Raw genomic sequence first — 22,110 nt, 5'->3', positions numbered from 1 at the left:
CACGAGGACGTGGCCGAGGAATCCTCGCGTCTTGTATTTACGGCCTAATTCATGAACATTAGGCCTCAAATACACGAAGCGCGTTTCTGTGGGCGCGGTTAACCCGTTGGCACCGGGAAATCCATATGGAATCAACGTTTGTATTCTTCTACAATCCAAGCCAACAATTAAACACAAATTTCACTCAATTTCTAAGTTTAACTCACAAACTGCTTCTTCTTCTTCTTTTGGCTCAACAATCGTTGTCGGTCAAGGCTTGCCTGTACCACTTGGCTTTGAGTGGCTTATAGATTACCCCCACCCTCATAGCAGGATAGTCAGTCCTACGTATGGCGGCACGGTCCATTTGGGGCTTGAACCCATGACGGGCATGTTATTAAGTCGCACAAGTTGACGACTGTACCACGAGACCGACAAGTATTCCCGCTATCCTCATCAAAAATTAACAAAACAAAACTCACTTTTTTTGTTTACGATAGCAAGCAGAACTTTTTGTGGATTTTTTGTGACAATCGAAGGGCAATCGCAATTGCGCGACAATCGCAAATATTTTTTTTCCGAAAATCGCAGAGGTTTTTGCGACAATCGCAATTATGAAAAATGATGATTTGATCTGTCAAATTAAGGAAACCGAACTGAACACATTTTGTTTACATTAATTATAGCTAGAAACTATTAATTTAAATAGAAACAAACACTTCGAACAGAAAACAGAGCTATTTTCAAACAAGGTTGTGTTTGTATGTGTTGTTCGATTGGTGCCAGAGCGCCGTCTTATTTTTACCGCGCTGCCAAGTTGATCGTTGAATTCGAAGCCGTCAATCCACCACTGTAACCCAAGGGGGATTTTGCAGAAGTGTCAACCTTTTCCAAGGGAAAGCTCACGGACTGCGTAGTGTGGAATTTTATCTTAATTTTTACCTTAATTACCTCTTAAAACTGGCAAATACAACCGAAAAAACATAGTTCTAGCAGTAAGAAGCAACGTAAGTATGAATTCTTCCCGTGTGCTGCTCGAAAAGTGGCGTAAAAATGGAGTGAAAATGTGGCTTGTTTGCGCCGGGCGTGCGGAGGAGCGTTAGCGTATCATGGCGGCCAATTTCACAACCTCACCAAACGGGGCTTGTCTCGTGAAAACAGTTTTCGCAGACCAATTGTTGTATGTACATACTGTGTTGTTGTTGTTTGCTGATTGTTTTTTCCTCCCCTCATCCGTGTGTGTGCAAATAGGTCCGGTCAACATGGCGATCCCGCCATACATGATACCACCCAACCAGTGGGCCCAAATGATGGCAGCCCAGCAGCAAGTGTTTGCGGTGCAGCAGGCCCAGGCCCAGGCACAGGCTCAGGCGCAGCAGCAACATCAGCAGCATGCCCAGGCCCACATGCACGCCCAGCAGATGGCCGCGAACCAGATGCAGATGCCGCCGATGGGTCACATTCCGCCCGGGCCACCGAAGCCGGATGTGGTGCTGACGGAGGAAAAACTGCAAGAAAAAGGTTCTTTTGCGAAATGAACGAACGCTAAGAGCATGTTTTTGATAGCGTCGTCTCTCTCTCTCTTCTACGTTTGCAGCTCAAAAATGGCAACAGCTGCAGACAAAACGGTTCGCGGAAAAGCGCAAGTTTGGGTTTGTGGATGCGCAAAAGGAGGACATGCCGCCGGAGCACATCCGCAAGATTATACGCGACCACGGTGACATGACGAGTCGCAAGTACCGACACGACAAGCGTGTCTATCTCGGTGCGCTGAAGTACATGCCGCACGCCGTAATGAAGCTGCTGGAGAACATGCCCATGCCGTGGGAACAGATTCGCGACGTTCCCGTGCTGTACCACATTACCGGTGCGATCACGTTCGTGAACGAGATTCCGTGGGTGATCGAACCGCTGTACATTGCCCAGTGGGGCACGATGTGGATCATGATGCGTCGCGAAAAGCGCGATCGACGGCACTTCAAGCGAATGCGCTTCCCACCGTTCGACGACGAGGAGCCGCCACTTGATTACGCTGACAACGTGCTGGACGTTGAGCCGCTGGAAGCGATTCAGATCGATCTGGACGGGGAGGAAGACGGCAGTGTGTACGATTGGTTTTACGAGCATCGGCCGCTGATTGGGACACCGCATGTGAATGGGTCGACGTACCGGAAGTGGAACCTTACGCTGCCACAGATGGCCACGCTGTACCGGTTGGGCAATCAGCTGCTGACCGATCTGGTGGATGATAATTTCTTCTACCTGTTCGATCCGAAAAGCTTCTTCACGGCTAAAGCGCTCAACATGGCGATCCCCGGTGGGCCAAAGTTTGAGCCGCTTATAAAGGATCATAATGTGGGGTAAGTTGGGGACGAAAAGGGTTACCGTAAAGGCATTTAGTTGATTTCATCTCTTTCATCTCTCCGCTAGCGATGAAGATTGGAATGAGTTCAACGATATCAACAAAATCATCATTCGCCAGCCGATTCGTACAGAGTATCGTATTGCATTCCCCTATCTGTACAACAATATGCCCCACTTTGTGCATCTTTCATGGTAAGTTTTGTGGTGTTTGTAGTTTATATTCTTTTTTAAGCTATGACTCGATTTTCAACATCCATCTACTGTTACGTTCGTACGAAAGATTCGTACGAACGCGCCAATCAATGTTCGGTGGTAGAGCAATAAGTCCTTAGAATTTGTCTTACTACTATAAAGCGTTTTCTTTATCCCGTTCGTATTATGGTGCCAATGTTGATCGCTCGATTGAAGCTGTTAAAGCGATCGCTAATGCCCATGAACATATTTTATTGGTTGTCCATTTTATATCAATAAGCTCGTTATTACTATCCGGCTAATGTAGCTCTTCTCTGCTCGTTCCATAAAGGTATCACACCCCGAACGTGGTGTTCATCAAGACGGAAGATCCCGATCTGCCCGCCTTCTACTTCGATCCACTGATCAATCCGATCGCCCATCGGCATGCGGTGAAATCGATCGAAATCCTGCCGGACGACGATGAAGAGTTCATCCTACCGGAAGAGGTGCAACCGTTCCTGCAGGACACGCCGCTCTACACCGACAACACGGCGAACGGCATTTCGCTGCTCTGGGCACCGCGCCCATTCAACATGCGGTCGGGTCGCTGCCGGCGGGCAATCGACATTCCGCTGGTGAAAACGTGGTACAAAGAGCACTGCCCCCCGGGCCATCCGGTGAAGGTGCGCGTCAGCTACCAGAAGCTGCTGAAGTACTACGTACTGAACGCTCTGAAGCACCGGAAACCGAAACCGCAAAAGAAGCGCTACCTGTTCCGTTCCTTCAAGGCGACCAAGTTCTTTCAAACTACGACGCTGGATTGGGTCGAGGCGGGTTTGCAGGTGTGCCGCCAGGGCTACAACATGCTGAACTTGCTGATTCACCGCAAAAACCTGAACTATCTGCATTTGGATTACAACTTCAATCTGAAGCCGGTGAAAACGCTCACCACCAAGGAGCGCAAGAAGTCTCGGTTCGGCAATGCGTTCCATTTGTGTCGTGAAATTTTGCGCCTCACCAAGCTGATCATTGACTCGCACGTCCAGTACCGGCTGAACAACGTCGATGCTTTCCAGCTGGCCGATGGGCTGCAGTACATTTTCGCCCACGTTGGTCAGCTGACGGGCATGTACCGGTACAAGTACAAGCTGATGAGACAGATTCGAATGTGCAAGGATCTGAAGCATCTCATCTACTATCGCTTCAATACGGTAAGGGAGAATATTTGGGACAATTAATGCTCTTTGTGCAATGTGAGCTGATTGTTGCTGTGTTGTTTTTCTCTCCTCTCGTTGCAGGGTCCCGTCGGAAAGGGTCCGGGATGCGGTTTCTGGGCACCGGGGTGGCGCGTTTGGCTGTTCTTCATGCGTGGCATTACGCCGCTCCTGGAGCGCTGGCTGGGTAACTTGCTTTCGCGTCAGTTCGAGGGTCGCCACTCGAAGGGTGTCGCCAAAACAGTCACAAAGCAGCGCGTCGAGTCCCACTTCGATCTGGAGCTGCGTGCCTCGGTAATGCACGACATCGTCGACATGATGCCGGAAGGCATCAAGCAAAACAAAGCCCGCACGATCCTGCAGCATCTGTCCGAGGCGTGGCGCTGCTGGAAGGCGAACATTCCCTGGAAGGTGCCCGGTTTGCCGATACCGATCGAGAACATGATCCTGCGGTACGTGAAGATGAAGGCCGACTGGTGGACCAACACGGCCCACTACAACCGCGAGCGTATACGGCGCGGTGCGACGGTAGATAAGACGGTGTGCAAGAAGAACTTGGGCCGCCTGACGCGTCTCTACCTGAAGGCGGAACAGGAGCGGCAGCACAACTATCTGAAGGACGGTCCGTACATTTCGCCCGAGGAAGCGGTGGCCATCTACACGACCACGGTGCACTGGTTGGAATCGCGCCGGTTTGCTCCGATTCCGTTCCCGCCGCTGTCGTACAAGCACGATACGAAGCTGCTCATTTTGGCACTGGAACGGTTGAAGGAGGCGTACAGTGTGAAGTCACGGTTGAATCAGAGCCAGCGGGAAGAGCTCGGGTTGATTGAACAGGCGTACGATAATCCGCACGAGGCGTTGTCTAGAATTAAGCGTCATCTGCTGACGCAACGTGCATTTAAAGAGGTAATTATCGGTTTGGACGGTTGTTAAAGAGCTGTTGCAGTAATGCATGTGTCTAATGCATTTCTTTACAGACCGGTATTGAATTTATGGACTTGTACAGCCATCTGATTCCGGTGTATGATGTAGAGCCACTGGAAAAGATTACCGATGCGTACCTCGACCAGTATCTGTGGTACGAGGCCGATAAGCGACGACTGTTCCCGCCATGGATTAAGCCGAGCGATACGGAACCACCGCCACTGCTCGTCTACAAATGGTGTCAAGGTGGGTAGAGAATCTTTTTCGGAAAAATGGAAAAATACCACAAAAAAAGGATAAAACAGGCTGTGAAGCATTGGACACTGCCGGTGTGTGTTTTGTGACAATGAGATTTAATAGTTTAAGTTCATCCCCTTGTTGCAAACCTCACGCTGGCGGTGTTTCCGATTGACATCGATCAACCTTGGGAAGAAAAACAGTGCTAATCTTGACCTATTTGCAATTACTTAGTAAGTTTTTCTATTACAATCGATTAACTTGATGTTCCCCTTACTTCCACGTCGCCAGGTATCAACAATCTGCAGGATGTGTGGGACGTTTCGGAGGGCGAATGCAACGTGCTGCTCGAATCGCGGTTCGAGAAGCTGTACGAAAAGATCGATCTGACGCTGCTGAATCGACTGCTGCGCCTGATCGTGGATCACAACATTGCCGACTACATGACCGCCAAGAACAACGTCGTGATCAACTACAAGGACATGAACCACACGAACAGCTACGGTATCATACGCGGCCTGCAGTTCGCTTCGTTTGTGGCGCAGTACTACGGGCTGGTGCTGGATCTGCTCGTGCTCGGTTTGCAGCGGGCGAGCGAAATGGCCGGTCCACCGCAGATGCCGAACGATTTCCTGACGTTCCAGGACGTGGCGACGGAGTCGTGCCATCCGATCCGGCTGTACTGCCGGTACGTCGATCGGATTCACATTTTCTTCCGCTTCACGGCGGAGGAGGCGCGCGATCTGATCCAGCGCTACCTCACCGAGCATCCGGATCCGAACAACGAGAACATTGTGGGCTACAACAACAAGAAGTGCTGGCCGCGGGACGCTCGCATGCGGCTGATGAAGCACGACGTCAATCTGGGGCGTGCCGTGTTCTGGGACATTAAGAACCGCTTGCCGCGCTCCGTTACGACGGTGCAGTGGGACAATACGTTCGTGTCGGTGTACTCGAAGGACAATCCGAACCTGCTGTTCAACATGTCCGGGTTTGAGTGTCGCATTCTGCCCAAGTGCCGTACGCAGAACGACGAGTTTACGCACCGCGATGGGGTGTGGAATTTGCAGAACGAGGTGACGAAGGAGCGTACGGCCCAGTGCTTCCTGCGTGTGGATGATGAGTCGCTCAGCCGGTTCCACAATCGCGTGCGCCAGATTTTGATGGCATCGGGATCGACGACGTTCACGAAGATTGTCAACAAGTGGAACACGGCGCTGATCGGTTTGATGACGTACTTCCGCGAGGCGGTGGTCAACACGCAGGAGTTGCTGGATTTGCTGGTGAAGTGCGAGAACAAAATCCAGACGCGTATCAAGATTGGATTGAACTCGAAAATGCCCTCCCGTTTCCCGCCCGTCGTGTTCTACACGCCCAAGGAGCTGGGTGGTTTGGGCATGTTGAGCATGGGGCACGTGCTTATCCCGCAGTCGGATCTGCGCTGGTCGAAGCAAACCGATGTGGGCATTACGCACTTCCGGTCCGGTATGTCGCACGACGAGGATCAGCTGATTCCGAATCTGTACCGCTACATTCAGCCGTGGGAGAGTGAGTTTATCGATTCGCAGCGTGTGTGGGCCGAGTACGCGCTGAAGCGCCAGGAGGCGAACGCGCAGAACCGTCGCCTCACGCTGGAAGATCTGGAGGACAGCTGGGATCGGGGCATTCCGCGTATCAACACGCTGTTCCAGAAGGATCGCCACACGCTCGCGTACGACAAGGGCTGGCGCATCCGGACGGAGTTCAAGCAGTACCAGGTGCTGAAGCAGAATCCGTTCTGGTGGACGCACCAGCGCCACGACGGCAAGCTGTGGAATTTGAACAACTACCGCACGGACATGATACAGGCGCTGGGCGGTGTGGAGGGCATCCTGGAGCACACGCTGTTCAAGGGCACGTACTTCCCGACCTGGGAAGGTTTGTTCTGGGAGAAGGCGTCCGGCTTCGAAGAGTCGATGAAGTACAAGAAGCTCACCAACGCCCAGCGGTCCGGTTTGAACCAGATTCCGAACCGTCGCTTCACGCTCTGGTGGTCGCCGACGATCAATCGCGCCAACGTGTACGTCGGTTTCCAGGTGCAGCTCGATCTGACCGGCATTTTCATGCACGGCAAGATCCCGACGCTGAAGATTTCGCTGATCCAGATCTTCCGCGCTCACTTGTGGCAGAAGATTCACGAGTCGATCGTGATGGATCTGTGCCAGGTGTTCGATCAGGAGCTGGACGCGCTGGAGATTGAAACGGTGCAGAAGGAAACGATCCATCCGCGCAAGTCGTACAAGATGAACTCGTCGTGCGCGGACATTCTGCTCTTCCCGGCGTACAAGTGGAACGTGTCGCGCCCGTCCCTGCTCGCCGATACGAAGGACACGATGGACAACACGACAACGCAAAAGTTCTGGATTGACGTGCAGCTGCGCTGGGGCGATTACGATTCGCACGACATTGAGCGGTATGCGAGAGCCAAGTTCCTCGACTACACGACCGATAACATGTCGATCTATCCGTCACCCACCGGTGTGCTGATTGCGATCGATCTGGCCTACAATCTGCACAGCGCGTACGGTAACTGGTTCCCGGGCTGCAAGCCACTGATCCAGCAGGCAATGGCCAAGATCATGAAGGCCAACCCGGCGCTGTACGTGTTGCGCGAGCGCATCCGAAAGGCGCTGCAGCTGTACAGCTCGGAACCGACCGAACCTTACCTGAGCTCGCAAAACTACGGCGAGCTGTTCTCGAACCAGATCATTTGGTTCGTGGACGACACGAACGTCTACCGAGTGACGATCCACAAGACGTTCGAGGGCAACTTGACCACGAAACCGATCAACGGCGCGATCTTCATCTTCAATCCGCGCACGGGACAGCTGTTCCTGAAGATTATCCATACGTCGGTGTGGGCTGGGCAGAAGCGTCTCGGTCAGCTGGCCAAGTGGAAGACGGCCGAAGAAGTGGCGGCCCTCATCCGTTCGCTGCCGGTCGAGGAGCAGCCGAAGCAGATCATTGTGACGCGCAAGGGCATGTTGGATCCGCTCGAGGTGCATCTGCTCGACTTCCCGAACATTGTGATCAAGGGCTCGGAGCTGCAGTTACCGTTCCAGGCGTGCCTGAAGGTGGAGAAGTTCGGCGACCTGATCCTGAAGGCGACCGAGCCGCAGATGGTACTGTTCAACCTGTACGACGATTGGCTGAAGACGATTTCCTCCTACACGGCGTTCTCGCGTTTGATTTTGATCCTTCGCGCACTGCACGTCAACACGGAGCGCACGAAGGTGATCCTGAAGCCGGACAAAACCACCATCACCGAGGCGCACCACATCTGGCCCACGCTGACCGATGAGGAGTGGATCAAGGTGGAGGTTCAGCTGAAGGACCTTATTTTGGCCGATTACGGCAAGAAGAACAACGTCAACGTGGCATCGCTCACGCAGTCGGAAATTCGTGACATCATTCTCGGCATGGAGATCTCGGCCCCGTCCGCCCAGCGTCAGCAGATTGCCGAAATCGAGAAGCAGACGAAGGAGCAGTCCCAGCTAACGGCAACGACGACGCGCACGACGAACAAGCACGGCGACGAGATCATTACCTCCACGACGAGCAACTACGAGACGACCACCTTCAGCTCGAAGACGGAGTGGCGAGTACGAGCGATCTCGGCCACCAACCTGCACCTGCGCACGAACCACATCTACGTCAGCTCGGACGACATCAAGGAGACGGGCTACACCTACATTCTGCCGAAGAATGTGCTCAAGAAGTTCGTCACCATCTCGGATCTGCGGGCCCAGATTGCCGGCTACCTGTACGGCGTCAGCCCGCCGGACAATCCGCAGGTGAAGGAGATCCGGTGCATTGTGATGCCGCCGCAGTGGGGCACGCATCAGCAGATCAATCTGCCCAGCTCGCTGCCGGCCCACCAGTACCTGAAGGACATGGAGCCGCTGGGCTGGATACACACGCAGCCGAACGAGCTGCCGCAGCTGTCGCCCCAGGACATTACGACGCACGCGCGCATCATGTCGGAGAACCCGACCTGGGACGGGGAGAAGACGATCATCATTACGTGCTCGTTCACGCCCGGCTCCTGTTCGCTCACGGCGTACAAGCTGACACCGTCCGGCTACGAGTGGGGCCACAAGAACACGGACAAGGGCAACAATCCGAAGGGCTACCTGCCGTCGCACTACGAGCGCGTGCAGATGCTGCTGTCGAACAAGTTCCTCGGGTTCTTTATGGTGCCGGCGCAGGGCAGCTGGAACTACAACTTTATGGGCGTGCGGCACGATCCGAACATGAAGTACGAGCTGCAGCTGGCCAACCCGAAGGAGTTCTACCACGAGATCCACCGTCCGTCGCACTTTTTGCTGTTTTCGAGCCTGGAGGAGGGCGGCGATGGTAACGGGGCCGACCGGGAGGACATGTTTGGCTAAGGCGAAGGCGATGGGGATTAGAACGTCGGGTTTAGATTGTGTGTGCGTGTGTGTATGACATTGATACGATAAGGCAAATATGATTAAAGTACGTCAATAAATAATATGTTTTACTTACGCTCTTTACAAATACGCATTAAAAACGGACTTGTGTTTAAATCAGTACAGTCATACAGTAGGGAGTAGAGATTTGTTTGTGTTTGCAAAATAATTTTGCAAAAATATAAATCATTTGTATTAGAGAAAACTAAATCATGATCGATAACTACTTTGAATTGTAACTGAAATCCATTGGTTTAAACAGACAGACTGTAATAAATGCCCAAGTACAACAATATATGAATGCGTTGCTATACTGCTTTCTATTTTCCGAAGCTATGCTTAGAACAACTTACAAATTATAAAAATATGCTGAATTATTAATAGTTAGAAGAATAGGAACGTTCAGTGCCTTGTGTACATCAATCTGGGATCTGATCGCAACCTAACGCTAGTTAGGTACAAGTCCCATATTGTCTAGTGGTTAGGATATCCGGCTCTCACCCGGAAGGCCCGGGTTCGATTCCCGGTATGGGAAAATCACTTTTGGTTGTGCTTTACTTTTTTAGATCAATTAGTTTTTTCACGATTATCTACGGATGCATTGAAATTCAATGATACAACTTGCAACAAAAGCTAGTTGTAACGACATTCAATAACAAATGCTTATTTGACTTCACCCTTCGATAGCTTCAAATACCCCACAATCACGATAGACTAATAGAAATCAAATACAATCTAGCAATCCCTCCCACATTGTTTCCAGCAACAAATATCCTAAGGGCACATCGGAACACCTCCTGTCCCGTTTACGAAATGGCCAAATTCTCCCCTCGCGCAATAAAAAAGCGCTCTAATGCTCAAGCACACGTGTTCAGAATAACGAACGCATTCAAGGCTACAACAACCAGCAGTAGGGAGAAAAGATGTTCAAGGATTCGTGATGCAGCTGCCTACCGGACTGCGCATGAGTAGCACCTTTTGGTGTAAACATTCCCTACCGGCACCATAACAACGCCGATTCCAGTCAGAGAATGCCGTCGTAGGAATCCTTGCACGGATGAGTCACCATGGTAACGCCCGGTAAATAAGCCACACACTATTGGAGCAAAGTTTGCAGTGCAGCAGCATCTAGTACGTGAGGTTTTTTTTGGAGTTGGAAGTTAGCTGAGTTTTTAAGAAGGTGAAAAAGGTGCAAAAGTGGTTGATTTAGTGGAAATAAAGCATAATTTTGCTTTGTATTTTCTTTTATCTTTATATAGCGCTGTAGGAAACACGCTTTTAAAGAGGAATTGGTGAGGAAGTCAATCCTTTAATTACACACAGTGTGTGCTCAAGTGAGGTTTCCCATTCTCCAATAACAATCACCGTCAGACTTAGGCGATGTGTTCCGATGTATCTAACAAAGCTGTTCAGCAATTTCTTCATCCAACAGATTCATCTGCAGTAGAAGTGAGCAAATCTTCCAAATCTTACACCCACCATGGAGGACCAACCGAAGGCCGAAGGTGAGGCGGACAAAAAGATTGTCCACGTATACCCACTGGTCAAGGTACGTACGTGGTTTGAGTAGTGTGTTCTTCGGTTTGTACATGTCCGCTTTGCGAATTATTCACCATGTTTCCTGTACCGTGTGTACTCGGCTGTATCCCTTCTTCTTTAACGTTTGTCCTGTTTCAATCCTGCACCAAAATGCACTCAAAATACACTTTCTCACCACCACCACCACCACCAATCTCACACCACGTTGACGGGGCCAGTATTCCGATATGAATGACGATGTCCGAGCCGAGGCGATAGAATTGAGCATTACAGCGTGTGAGAAATACGCACAAAACTACGAGGTAATGAACACTGGATTGCTCTCAGCACCACCAAATTAATTGCTTCCTCCCGGATTCTCCTCCCCACATCCACCACCTAAATCCTATTCCCACACCCTGAAAATCTACATACCGGCCCTGTTGTTGTACACAATCCAACAATCCGTTTCGATTCCCGGTTCCGCCGCAGGTTGCCGCCAAAACGATCAAAGAGCTGATGGACAAAAAGTTTGGCACCTTCTGGCATGTGGTCGTCGGCGAAGGCTTCGGTTACGAGGTGTCGTACGAGACGAAGAACATACTGTACCTGTTTTTCGGTGGCAACTTAGCGATCGTGCTGTGGAAGTGTTCCTAAGCAACCGCTTAGGATCAATGGCGGCATGGTTGTTTTTTTATAATAGTAGTCCAATTGTTTCTAGTATCGTGCAGCAGTAAGCAGCAATGAAAGGTTCCCATTTTTCAAATTCAAGATAAATACAGCCGCTGCTCTTTGATGGCGATTTGTTAAGTAAATGTGTGTGTAAGTGCGGCCATATCCCTGTGTAAGTTTCCCGATCCTTGTTTTTCTCCCCGCCCAATAATCCTTCTCAAAATCATGTAAAATTTCAAAATTCAAACACAAAAGCGCACATGTGTGTATAAAAGTGTCCCTACCTTGTAAAAAAAAACATTAAAAAACGATCCTTCTTATTTGCACTACTTTGAAAATTGGAAACTGATGATCCTCTGTACATATGCTATTAAGTGTGTGTGTGTGTTCTTTTTGTATATGTGTAAAAAGAAAACTGTACAGAAAATGGTAAAACACAAAATTAATGTACCATAATTGGAGATCGGTTCAAAAATCTGTAAAAAATCCTTTTTTAACCCTCCAAAAACGAACCATGTACAGCAATAAGCAAAATAAGCAGGAGTGAATGGCGTCACGTTTGTAAATGAAGCAAGAGAGCAAGTGTCCCGGGAGATGCAGGGTACAACAACTAGTGGCACCAGCGCTGGCACCCCGGCCCCGGCATCTCCGGACTATTGGAAGTTCAGGGAATAGCCAGAGGGCTGAAGAGGGCGCCAGACGTGAATGGGTTTCCCTTTTCATTCCCCGGTGGCCGTGTCGGGTGTTGCCATGCCATGTGCTCCCGCGATGCTTCTCTACCACCCACAACCACCACCCCCCGTTTCTCACGTTCTGCAATGCTATTCTACTCTAATCTGCGCCTTACAGCGTCATTGTTGTTTTGCGGATCAGTGAATAATGATGAAGATCACACCGAGACTGGAAGTGTGCGTGTGACTTCCCGAGCCTATCTGAACACTGTCTTCGTGCCGTACTCGTTTCTTCTTTCCTTCCGTAGTAGTGCCGTAGATATGCGATTTTAAAAGGACACTCACTTTTGTATTAGCCGTAAGACACTTAGCTACATAGTGCACTAATAGTAATTCTTTCTTAAGCACCTAACATTTAATTAACAGTAAAGCACTCAGCGTACACACATTTATGAAATCATTGCTGCGCCAGGTTTCAACATGACCCGCACATTATTAAATCTTTTATTTTAGTAACATCATTATCATCATCTTTATCGTTATATCGATTAGAAGCCATTTTTCGGACTATCAATTGCAATAGCTGATAAATACTCTTCCAGTGTGTAATTGTTGCTTCCGATTAGCAGAGTTTGCGAGACTCGATTGAAACACATTCAAACGTTAATCTCTTGTATAATTGTTTCCTATACTATATGTTAGACAAACGAAGAAAGAAACACTTTTATAAAATCTGTAAACGTTTGAGTTGCTCAGTTTAGTATTTAATAAAACAGAGCTCTATAATCCCAATTGCCCCACTGTTCTTCACATTATTGTCAGATATCTCTGTGTTTTAGGTTTATAGCGTAGGAAAAAAAGAAACATAAAAATTCATATAAAATTTATAAAAAAAATCTCATTCAATAGTTATCTTCAACACACACACTCACACGAAAACGATCGTGTACAACTTTAGGCCATACCTTTTCTTGCCGTCTAATTGTAAAAGTAGATACATTGTGAAATTGATTAATATTACTATGCAAACGAGTGTCCCGTTTTGTCTGCTTGCAACAAGAAAAATATAAGAAAATAATGGTTCACTAGTAACAACTGCGTTCACTGGTCCTGTGTTCGTTTGGCACTTTCGGGATGAAGGCTAATCGGCAATTGCTGGGTGCTCAATAAAACTAGAAATAACAAATATTGCAAAAAGAAACGCTCAAAGCTGCGCAGCTTTGGCGAAAATACAAAAGGACTTGCGCACACGTCCTTGCTAGAGAAATGGCTACGAATACTGTGCGGGTTTTGACTTCGGAACGGGCTGTTGCTGTTGGTTCGGTGGCTGCGCGCTGGGTTTGGCTGGGTTACGTTGGATTACATTAGCTGCCGTCTGAGTAAGTTAGTGTAAGTTATTTAAACGGAAAATGGTGCTAGCTACAAATTATTCCCTTTTTCGACTATAAACTACCAAAAAGGGAATTGAAACCAGGTGGAAAGAATAGACATTTTTGAAAATAACCAAGGCTAATACAGTGCTAAACCAGCTCTACGCTTGCTGCAGATGAGTAATGAGCATTTTGGTGGACATTGCCAGATCGTACGCGCAGCCACGCACCTGTTCCATGCTTTGCTGAATACTTTCCGCCAACGGTTTGGCTGCACCGGCCGCCCCGGCACTACCACCACCACCACCGTTCGGTACAGTGCCGGCCGCCGTCGCCACCATACCTTCCGCTGCCAAGCATTGCTGCAGCCGGGCACACTCCGCCTGGATCAGGTTGCCGTGAAAGTTGAGCTGCTGCAGGGCACCGCGGAGCGATTCGCTCGCAATGATCGAGGCGGGAAACAGGGCCATCAAATCAACGACCGCCAGCCGTATCCGTTCCGCGGACGGGACGAACGCTTCCCGCTGGGAAAGATCTTTCATCGCTGCGAACAGGTCCTTGATGCGGCGCGCTACTACATCGGTACGGCGCTTCACCTCCTCGAAGGAGGGAAGCTGACCAGCACCGGTGCCACCGTTCACATGCGTGCCATTGCCCGGGTCCATGCTGGCGCTGCCACCAGCCGGAGCCATCGAGTAAAGGCTCTGCGTGATCGGTGGCCGGCTTTCGTCGCGTGGCGTCTGGCGCGTTTCGTACATACTTACGGGTCGCTTGGCGTAGGCAGCGGCTGCCGCGGCGGCTGCTTGCCTTGCCTCCTGGTCCCGTTCCGGGGAGCCTTCGCTGGCACCGCCGGAACCGTTCAGATGCGAATCGATGCGTCTGCAAAGATAAAAAAAGGCGTGAATGTACTTTTGTTTTTGGAGGGAATAATGTCAACCGCACAACACTTACAGCTGCACATCGTGATCCTTTGTGTCGATGGACGACTTTAGCTGATTGTTTTCCGAGGCCAGCTTCTGTATCATGCTGCGCAGCTCGTGTATGGTCAGCTCTTGGTCCTGTATTCGCTGGCGCAACGTTTCCACCTCCACGTTGGAAACGGCTGCCGGGGATGATTTGTTCACAAGGGCCTGGCAGGACAGGAGAGGTAGGACGGGAGGAGATGACGATGATACGGGAAAAACGGGGATGAATTGAAGCAATAAGGATGAAATATTTCGCATTCCATTTAACTCTCTTTAACATCGTTCAGGTTTTCAAGAGTGTTAGTTTTAGACGTTTAGTAATGGAATTAAACTTACGTATAGTACACAATAGGCCGGACAAAACAGAGAACTTCTTGCAACATCACAAAAAAAACATGCATAGGGGAAAGATAGATGACACGAATATACACACTGAAGAACGAGGTTAGGAGTGGGCAGAATGTTAGTATTAGGCGCAAATTGCGATCGCAAAACCGTTTATTAGTTCAGTTAGTGTTTGCTGTGACATGGGAATAGTTTTCCATGGCTTTTGCTACAGTACGGACGGATGATCTGTGTGTCGTTGTTTTTTTTCCTTGGTTAACTGCACAGAAACCACATACAACTTTCGATACATTGGCTTTTAACAACACGTATGTAAATCATAGCGCTAAATGAGCTGAGATGGCACAATGAGAACAGTTCTATCGTTTAGATGTTTTACAAAACATGAAACATGAGCATTGTCAGTGTGGTAGTGGCAAAGTGGTAGTGTAAATAGAAACAAACACCTATAGTAACGAATGAATGGATAAGTGTACCGATACAATGCAAACAGAGTACAGAGAGCACATGTAACACATCTAAGCACCGCGCGAAACCGATCATCCCACATATATATGTATGCTACACGTTTCAGCACAACGTTCTCCTGCTCTACAAAAGCTATCCTTAATTCCCACACCCACCCACTTCGTTGAGTTTGACTTCAGCGTTTGTTTTACGTTAATATCACAATGCGTTAGTAATGGTTAGTGTTAGTGGCGGATGCGTAAAAATTTGGCTAAACTACCGGCTACCGGTTGTAATGATATTTTCCTTGTTCGTTTCGTGGTAACATACACCCCAACCCGGAGATCCCTCCCACCACCCGGAAGCCATTCACCCGAAGCTGTTGTTATGATTGAGTACGGACTTTTTCTGGCGCATTAGGAGCTTTACCTGTTGCGCTACCGGCGCCAGCGCAGCGTAATCGTCGTCGGACGCGACCGCATCGTACAGCGGCTCATCGTCGGAGAGATTGGAATCGCGGATGCCACCACCAACACCGGCCGCCCCGGGTGCTAGGGCGGCCGCTTTCAGCTGTGCCAAACCGGCCGGCAACGGCCCATCCATGGGACGCAGGTTGGCCATATTCTGACGCCGGTGCGCATCGAGCAGGACGTCCATCAGCAGGCCGGCAAACTCCTGCTGGCTAAAGCGAGCCAACTTTTGGCGACCCTGTGAGCAACAATAAAACGGAGAATGATGCTCCTCGTGTGTTGGCTGCATGTAAAGGGCGTTCCTCCGACACGTGGACGACATACCTGATTTCGTGTGGCACTAAGGTGAGGATTTGTGGGCAGAAACGGCACCGCGCCAGAGTCGGGATTGAGTGTGCTCGTCGCCCAGATGGCTTCCGTTTCGCGACGGTCCACCTCGTCGTACAGATCCATTACCAGCTCCTCGAACATCCGGTTCGGCACGAGCTGCAGCTTGCCGCGTGCAATCTTGAGCTGTTCGCTCATTTCCTTCTTCGACTGGCCCGGGATTAGCAGATGCTGTCCAGACTGTACAGCGGCCAAAAAAAACAACAAAGAAATTGTTTACTAAATGCACAAAATACACAACATTTTTGAACCACTTGTAACGAACACTTACCGCATGGTTGGGCTTTTTGCCAATCAGAAAGAACGTGAGCCGATCCGTCACCTCGTACATGACCTCCAGCAGCCGTTCCGCGATGACGCTCTGCTTCGCCTGCCGGGCCAGCTCGAGCGGCGTGTTGCCCTGCGCGTCCAGCGCATTCACGTCCGCCCCGTACACCAGCAACAGCTCGATCTGCGACAGCTGGCCCGACTTGACGGCCACATGCAGCGGCGTCGAGCCCTTGTCCTCGTGGTAAAAGTTTGGATCCGCTCCCTGCACCAGCAGCCGGAGGGACGTTTCCAGATTGCCGGCCCGCACGCTGGCGTGCAGCTGTTTGCTCAGCTCCAGCTCCAAGCTGCTTCCCTCCTCCGCCTGAAACGTCGGCTTCAGCACGTACGCCAGCTGGACGTGCTTGGCGCGGATAAAGTCCGCCTTGGTCGGGTGTACCGCATCCTTGGGCGCGGGTTTGCGCTTCAGGCTCTTCGGTGCGGCCGAATCGAGCAGCAGATGCTCCCACACACTGTTGGCACCGTGCGCATTGAGCTGGTTGACAAAGTTCAGCACGGACGGTTGCCAGCTGCCCTGGCGCAGGGATTTCACCTGCGAGATGTGTCGTCCGAGGCTGCGGTGTACCGAGCAGCAATCGGCACAGAGAAGAATGCCACGGTTGATCGAGGCCCAGGATGGATCTGGCAATGGGCAAGGGGTGAAAAACGAAGCGGTGAGTGTAAGCCTACAAAAACAGAGGGAATGGTGACCACCTACCGGCACTCCCGCAGTCCCCGCAAACATCCGTTTGTATGCGCGATTTAGCACGTGACATGGTGGTTTTGTGCTTTGACCGGGCAATCGGCTCCTAGTAGTCACAGATGCTTCTAAATACTGTTTACTTATCAAATTGTCGCTTCGAAATGCGCCACACTCTGGCGAACACACTGGTTGTGGGGGCGAACCGTTATTTCACCGTCACTGCCGCGATCAGTAGGCCAGGCAGCAGAGGGTGCACCACACACAAACACGCACACACATAGACAAACTCACGTATGGGTTGCCCCCGGGGAGATGGTTGGCGCTTCACTGTGGCACGACGACAAAACCCGTTTTATGTTTCAAGAAAAACTCCCGCACCAGCAGGGTCACCCTTGGCAGGAAAATGCAGCCTCGCCGTCAGCAGCAAAAACAGGTTGCCGAGGAAAACCAGACCCCACACACACGGTCATCAGATCGGGGCAACTGGGATGCTGGGAGTAGCACGGGAATCACTGTGTGTGCGTATGTGTGCGTCGGTGTGGACGAGAGACGATGACCAATCGCTGCTGCTGCTGGGTATATTGCAATATTGCACGGCCAGCACCCACGCAGCGCCAAGCAAGTGCGTGTTCGGGCTGAGGTTTCCTATAAGGCCAGCGCGATCTTCTCCACCACCACCAATACGAAGGTCGCCATTTTTCGAGATGCTGCTGCTGGTGCTGGTGCTGTTGCTGCTTTGCGTTGCTTCCTTTTTCCTTCCACTGTTCTATGTTTAGAAGCAGCGACAAGGGGGAAAAAACATCAAACTACACACCTACTGAATGTTTTGACACAACTGCGGCCGCACCTCGCGCATCCCTGCCCGGTTGCGTCGGATGCACTGCAGGGTTGGATTGAATGGTGGTGCGGTTGGCTTGATCGGTATGGAACGATGTTGGTGGCAGACATTAGTGATGGGTTCTTTGGAACGCACCCACGGTTCCGCTCCAGTTCTGGCAAGGTTGCTTCCGATTCCGAGTTCAGAGAAATGGAATTGCTAGCGCCACTGGAATTATTGGAAATCGGCCAGAACGTCGGATTCATCGGAATTATTCGGAATCGTTTGGAATCGTCGGAATCGTTCGGAATCGTTTTGAATCGTCCAAAATCGTCCGAAATCGTCCGGAATTATCCGAAAAAGTTCGGAACGTCCGAAACATCGAAATCATTTGGAATCGAAATGTAGTCGACCGATATTTGTGAAAGTGCATACGACTTTAACAAAACGCCAGCTATAGGTTCCTGAATGGACCGAGCCCACATACCTAATATGAATGCTACAATAAGTCAAGTTAAATTAAACGATCACATGTTAAGTGAACTGTGCATTAGCTCGTGGTATTTTAGAATATAAGTCAACTTTTTCTTGGCCATATTTAGAACAACAAAACGGAGGAAAATAAAAATAAAATGGTCCGATCTCATATCTAAAACTACACTCGATGGATCGGAGTTCACTGCCACCGTACAGATTGCCCCGAAATACTTGAACACCGTAATACGAGTAATTCCTTTTGATGCCAGTATACTAAGAGGTTCTATCAACGTTCCAAACATTTTAGGGAGGGCATATTAGCCAGAGGTGCGCACAATACAAAAATTTCTTCTCACATTCATTTATTTAGATCGACTACGATTCTACGCGATTTCAACGATACAGACGATTCCGGACGATGCCGACGATTCCTGACGATTCCGACGATTCCCGACGATTCCAGTCAATTCTGACGATTCTGTCGATTCTGTTGATGCTTGATGATTTAAACGATTCCGGGCAGTTCCGGAGGATTCCAGACGGTTCCAGCGTGAGTGATTGAACCTACCCTTCAGAACTGGTTCCGAAATTTGAAGGAACCGTTCGGACCCAGTTCCGCTTTTTTCCCCCACTCTACTAGAAATGCGTTAAATAATGTGTAATGTTATTCCAATTACACAAGTTCTTATTATTTTTACGTTTATATTGCTTTAATTTGTGAGAAAATGACGACAATTTTGAATAAATCACCACCGCTTGAAGCAGCCCTTACAAATCAGTTCCATCTGTCAAACTGACAGCCTAACCAAAACACGCCTCGCAAAGGTTGTAAACATTGCCCGGTCTCGCCAGCGCACATGCGGATGGTTCGCGTTCTTCCTTCGACGAAAGCTTAAACATGTCCGTAGAAACGATCTACACCTCTGCTGCCTGCAATCGGACACCGGACTCGTTGGATTGGGGCCCGGATGGATTGATTTACTTCGCCGCCAACAACGCCATTGCAGTGTTCGATCCGAAGGTAAACTCTGTCTCCCCCATCAACATGAGCACGAGGACTTGAACGTTTCTTCTTTCCACAGTACCATGGCTCAGTAAAAATCGTTCGCACACTAATTGGCCACAAAGCGAGAGTAAACACGGTGCGTGTGGTTCGCGACGGGAGCGAGTGTCACGGTGGCATTAATCTCCTCTCCGGTTCGGACGATGAAACGTGCATACTGTGGAACACGAAGCAGGACGGCGGTGCGGTACGATACATTCTAAAGGGCCACACGAAGGGTGTGACTGCGGTGGATGCACTGGTCAATACTGCAACGAACAATCTGATCGTTGCCACTGGATCGGTTGATAGTTCCATCAAGCTGTGGCAAGCGACTGCCGAGTCCACCTTCGAATGCACTCAAACGATTGATCTACGCTCGGGATTGACGTTCGCGATGAAGTTGTTCTGCTTGCCGCGATCGAACGCAGTGATGCTTGCGTACACAACCGACACGGATGTGGTGAAGCTGTGCGTCCGACAGAAGCGAACCGACGCAGACGAGGCAACGTTTGAGCCGGTGGAACAGCTGAAGGGACACTGCGATTGGGTGCGTGGATTGGATTGCATCCAGCTGCCGGACAGTGAGGATTGGCTGTTGGCTAGCTCGTCCCAGGACACGTTCATACGCTTGTGGCGTATCTCGCCGAGGGCGTCCTTGCAGAAGCAAAAGGAGTTTAAGGAAATTCTGCTCGAAGAGGACATAACGGTGGAAGAACGTACGTTTACGGTGCGAGCCGCGGATGGAGCCGAGTATCACTATGCGCTTTCGCTGGAGTCCGTTCTGCAGGGCCATGAAGGGTGGGTGTACGGGGTGCACTTTTGTATGCGTGACGCCAAGCTGCACCTGCTGTCCAGCTCCATCGACAAGAGCCTGACCGTGTGGACACCGTCCGAGAGTGGCGTTTGGGTGGAAAGCGTACGCGTGGGCGAGGTGGGAGGATCTTCGCTCGGATTTTACGGAGGAAAATTCTCACCCGACGGCAGCTCCATCATTGGGCACGGTTTTCAGGGCAGCTTTCATCTGTGGCGCGAGGATGCGGAACAGCCGGGCCTTTGGAAACCGAGCACCATCTTGGGTGGCCATTTTGGAGGTGTAAGAGATCTGGCGTGGGATCCGGCCGGTGGAATGTACGTGGTGACACTTTCTGCCGATCAAACGACACGCGTCCATGCACCGTGGAGCCGACCGGAAGGGGAAGAAACGTGGCACGAGCTGGGACGTCCGCAGGTGCACGGCTACGATATGCAGTGTTTAACGTTGCTGTCGCGCTACCGGTTGGCCAGTGCGGCTGAAGAGAAGATAATACGCATCTTTCAAGCGCCGTCGAACTTTGTGCAAAACTTCCGAGCTCTGTGCAGTGTAGTGACCGATCCGGAGGGGGATGCAGTGGTGGAAAGTGTGTATTGCCTAGTGGTTGATGATTGAGAACGATATTTGTTCTTTTAATTCTTTTTCCTTTCTTCAGGTAACCCAATGGGTGCATCCGTTCCCTCGCTGGGACTGTCCAACAAGGCCGTGTTTGAGGTTGAAACACCGGAAACGGACTCCCGGCACATTAAGGACATGTATCCGGAGCACTACTTCAGCCCGATCGCCCTAGAATCCCCGCCGGCGGAAGAAACCCTTATGCAAAACACGCTGTGGCCCGAAATTCAAAAGCTTTACGGACACGGTAACGAGCTGTATGCGATCGCATCCTCGCCCGACGGCGCACTCATCGCGTCCGGTTGCCGCGCCACCTCGACCGATCAGGCACAGATCCTTCTCTGGGACACGGCTTCCTGGCGCGTTGTGCAACAGCTTACCGCACACCAGCTAACGGTGACACAGCTGGCATTTGCTCCGGACGGCCAACAACTCCTATCCGTGTCACGTGATCGTACATTTTCCGTGTTCCGGCGCGTGTCGAGCGCGTTCGAGTTGGTGATGCGCTCCGACAAGACGAAGGGTGTGCATACGCGCATCATCTGGTGCTGCGATTGGTCACACGATTCGGAGCGGTTTGCTACGGGATCGCGCGATGGCAAGGTGGTAGCATGGAAGGCAGCCAACGAGGAGTCGAATGGCGCGGCAGTTGCTCCCTTTGAACAGGCCGGTGTTTTGGAACTTAAAAACGAGTCAATCACTGCGGTCGCGTTTGGTAGGAGGAAGTTGTCGGATGGCCGATATTTAGTGGCCGTCGGGCTTGAGAGCGGTGTGATTAAGCTGTACGCATTGGGCCAGTGGGATCTTCTGTTAAATATTTCGGAAGAGTAAGTATCAATTGGTTTTGCGTTTGAAGACACATTTTACATTATAATGTATTTATTTCAGTCACGCACATCATCTCACGGTCAAGCGTCTTTCATTCCGGCCGCACGTAGAACAACATCAGCTGGCCAGCTGCGGGGAGGATGGTTTGGTGCGAGTGTATAGTATAAAGCTATAGAAGAATACGACGAACACATATGAAGCTATATGTTACGATAATAATAACAATAAAAACAACTATTGCTACAACAGTATCTGAAATAAGCAAAAGCACGTGTGCAGTCATTTCCAATTGAAAA

General features: G+C 50.4%; 4 protein-coding genes and 1 non-coding gene across 10 annotated transcripts; 4 read left to right on the top strand and 1 right to left on the bottom strand.

Moving 5' to 3' along the window:
• The first annotated feature begins 843 nt into the window (after window positions 1-843).
• On the top strand, window positions 844-9,662 carry LOC120897775 (pre-mRNA-processing-splicing factor 8). The gene is made up of 8 exons (XM_040302862.1): window positions 844-986; window positions 1,231-1,500; window positions 1,577-2,339; window positions 2,410-2,535; window positions 2,867-3,728; window positions 3,816-4,640; window positions 4,712-4,904; window positions 5,187-9,662. Exons 2-8 carry the CDS (start codon window positions 1,242-1,244, stop codon window positions 9,323-9,325), a joined length of 7,167 nt encoding a protein of 2,388 aa, XP_040158796.1. The 5' UTR covers window positions 844-986; window positions 1,231-1,241; the 3' UTR covers window positions 9,326-9,662.
• Window positions 9,663-9,830: 168 nt separating this feature from the next.
• On the top strand, window positions 9,831-9,902 carry Trnae-cuc. Its single transcript has one exon. It is a non-coding gene; the product is annotated as a tRNA-Glu (tRNA).
• Window positions 9,903-10,427: 525 nt separating this feature from the next.
• Window positions 10,428-12,214, top strand: LOC120893738 (dynein light chain 4, axonemal). 6 transcript variants are annotated; one of them, XM_040295810.1, is made up of 5 exons: window positions 10,428-10,547; window positions 10,627-10,659; window positions 10,800-10,916; window positions 11,125-11,208; window positions 11,378-12,214. In XM_040295810.1, the coding sequence occupies exons 3-5, from the start codon at window positions 10,848-10,850 to the stop codon at window positions 11,540-11,542; spliced, it is 318 nt and encodes a 105-aa protein (XP_040151744.1). In that variant the 5' UTR covers window positions 10,428-10,547; window positions 10,627-10,659; window positions 10,800-10,847; the 3' UTR covers window positions 11,543-12,214. The 6 variants fall into 6 exon arrangements, with proteins under 6 accessions (XP_040151744.1, XP_040151743.1, XP_040151742.1 ...); XM_040295809.1 differs by having other exon boundaries at window positions 10,739-10,916; XM_040295808.1 differs by having other exon boundaries at window positions 10,429-10,547; window positions 10,781-10,916.
• A 462-nt stretch (window positions 12,215-12,676) lies between these two features.
• Window positions 12,677-18,090, bottom strand: LOC120893737 (ARF GTPase-activating protein GIT1). The gene is made up of 6 exons (XM_040295804.1): window positions 17,237-18,090; window positions 16,484-17,160; window positions 16,150-16,392; window positions 15,785-16,063; window positions 14,550-14,728; window positions 12,677-14,477 (listed from the first exon to the last, which is right to left on the bottom strand). Exons 1-6 carry the CDS (start codon window positions 17,292-17,294, stop codon window positions 13,760-13,762), a joined length of 2,154 nt encoding a protein of 717 aa, XP_040151738.1. The 5' UTR covers window positions 17,295-18,090; the 3' UTR covers window positions 12,677-13,759.
• Window positions 18,091-19,270: 1,180 nt separating this feature from the next.
• On the top strand, window positions 19,271-22,081 carry LOC120896452 (probable elongator complex protein 2). Its single transcript, XM_040300580.1, has 4 exons — window positions 19,271-19,536; window positions 19,598-20,957; window positions 21,027-21,813; window positions 21,875-22,081. Exons 1-4 carry the CDS (start codon window positions 19,414-19,416, stop codon window positions 21,987-21,989), a joined length of 2,385 nt encoding a protein of 794 aa, XP_040156514.1. The 5' UTR covers window positions 19,271-19,413; the 3' UTR covers window positions 21,990-22,081.
• The last annotated feature ends 29 nt before the right edge of the window (window positions 22,082-22,110 follow it).

This window comes from Anopheles arabiensis, chromosome 2 (assembly GCF_016920715.1).
Source record: "Anopheles arabiensis isolate DONGOLA chromosome 2, AaraD3, whole genome shotgun sequence".
In the NCBI taxonomy this organism is placed as follows: domain Eukaryota; kingdom Metazoa; phylum Arthropoda; class Insecta; order Diptera; family Culicidae; genus Anopheles; species Anopheles arabiensis.
The sequence above is the reverse complement of the archived record's forward strand: the minus strand, read 5'-3'. Positions and strand labels throughout refer to the sequence as shown.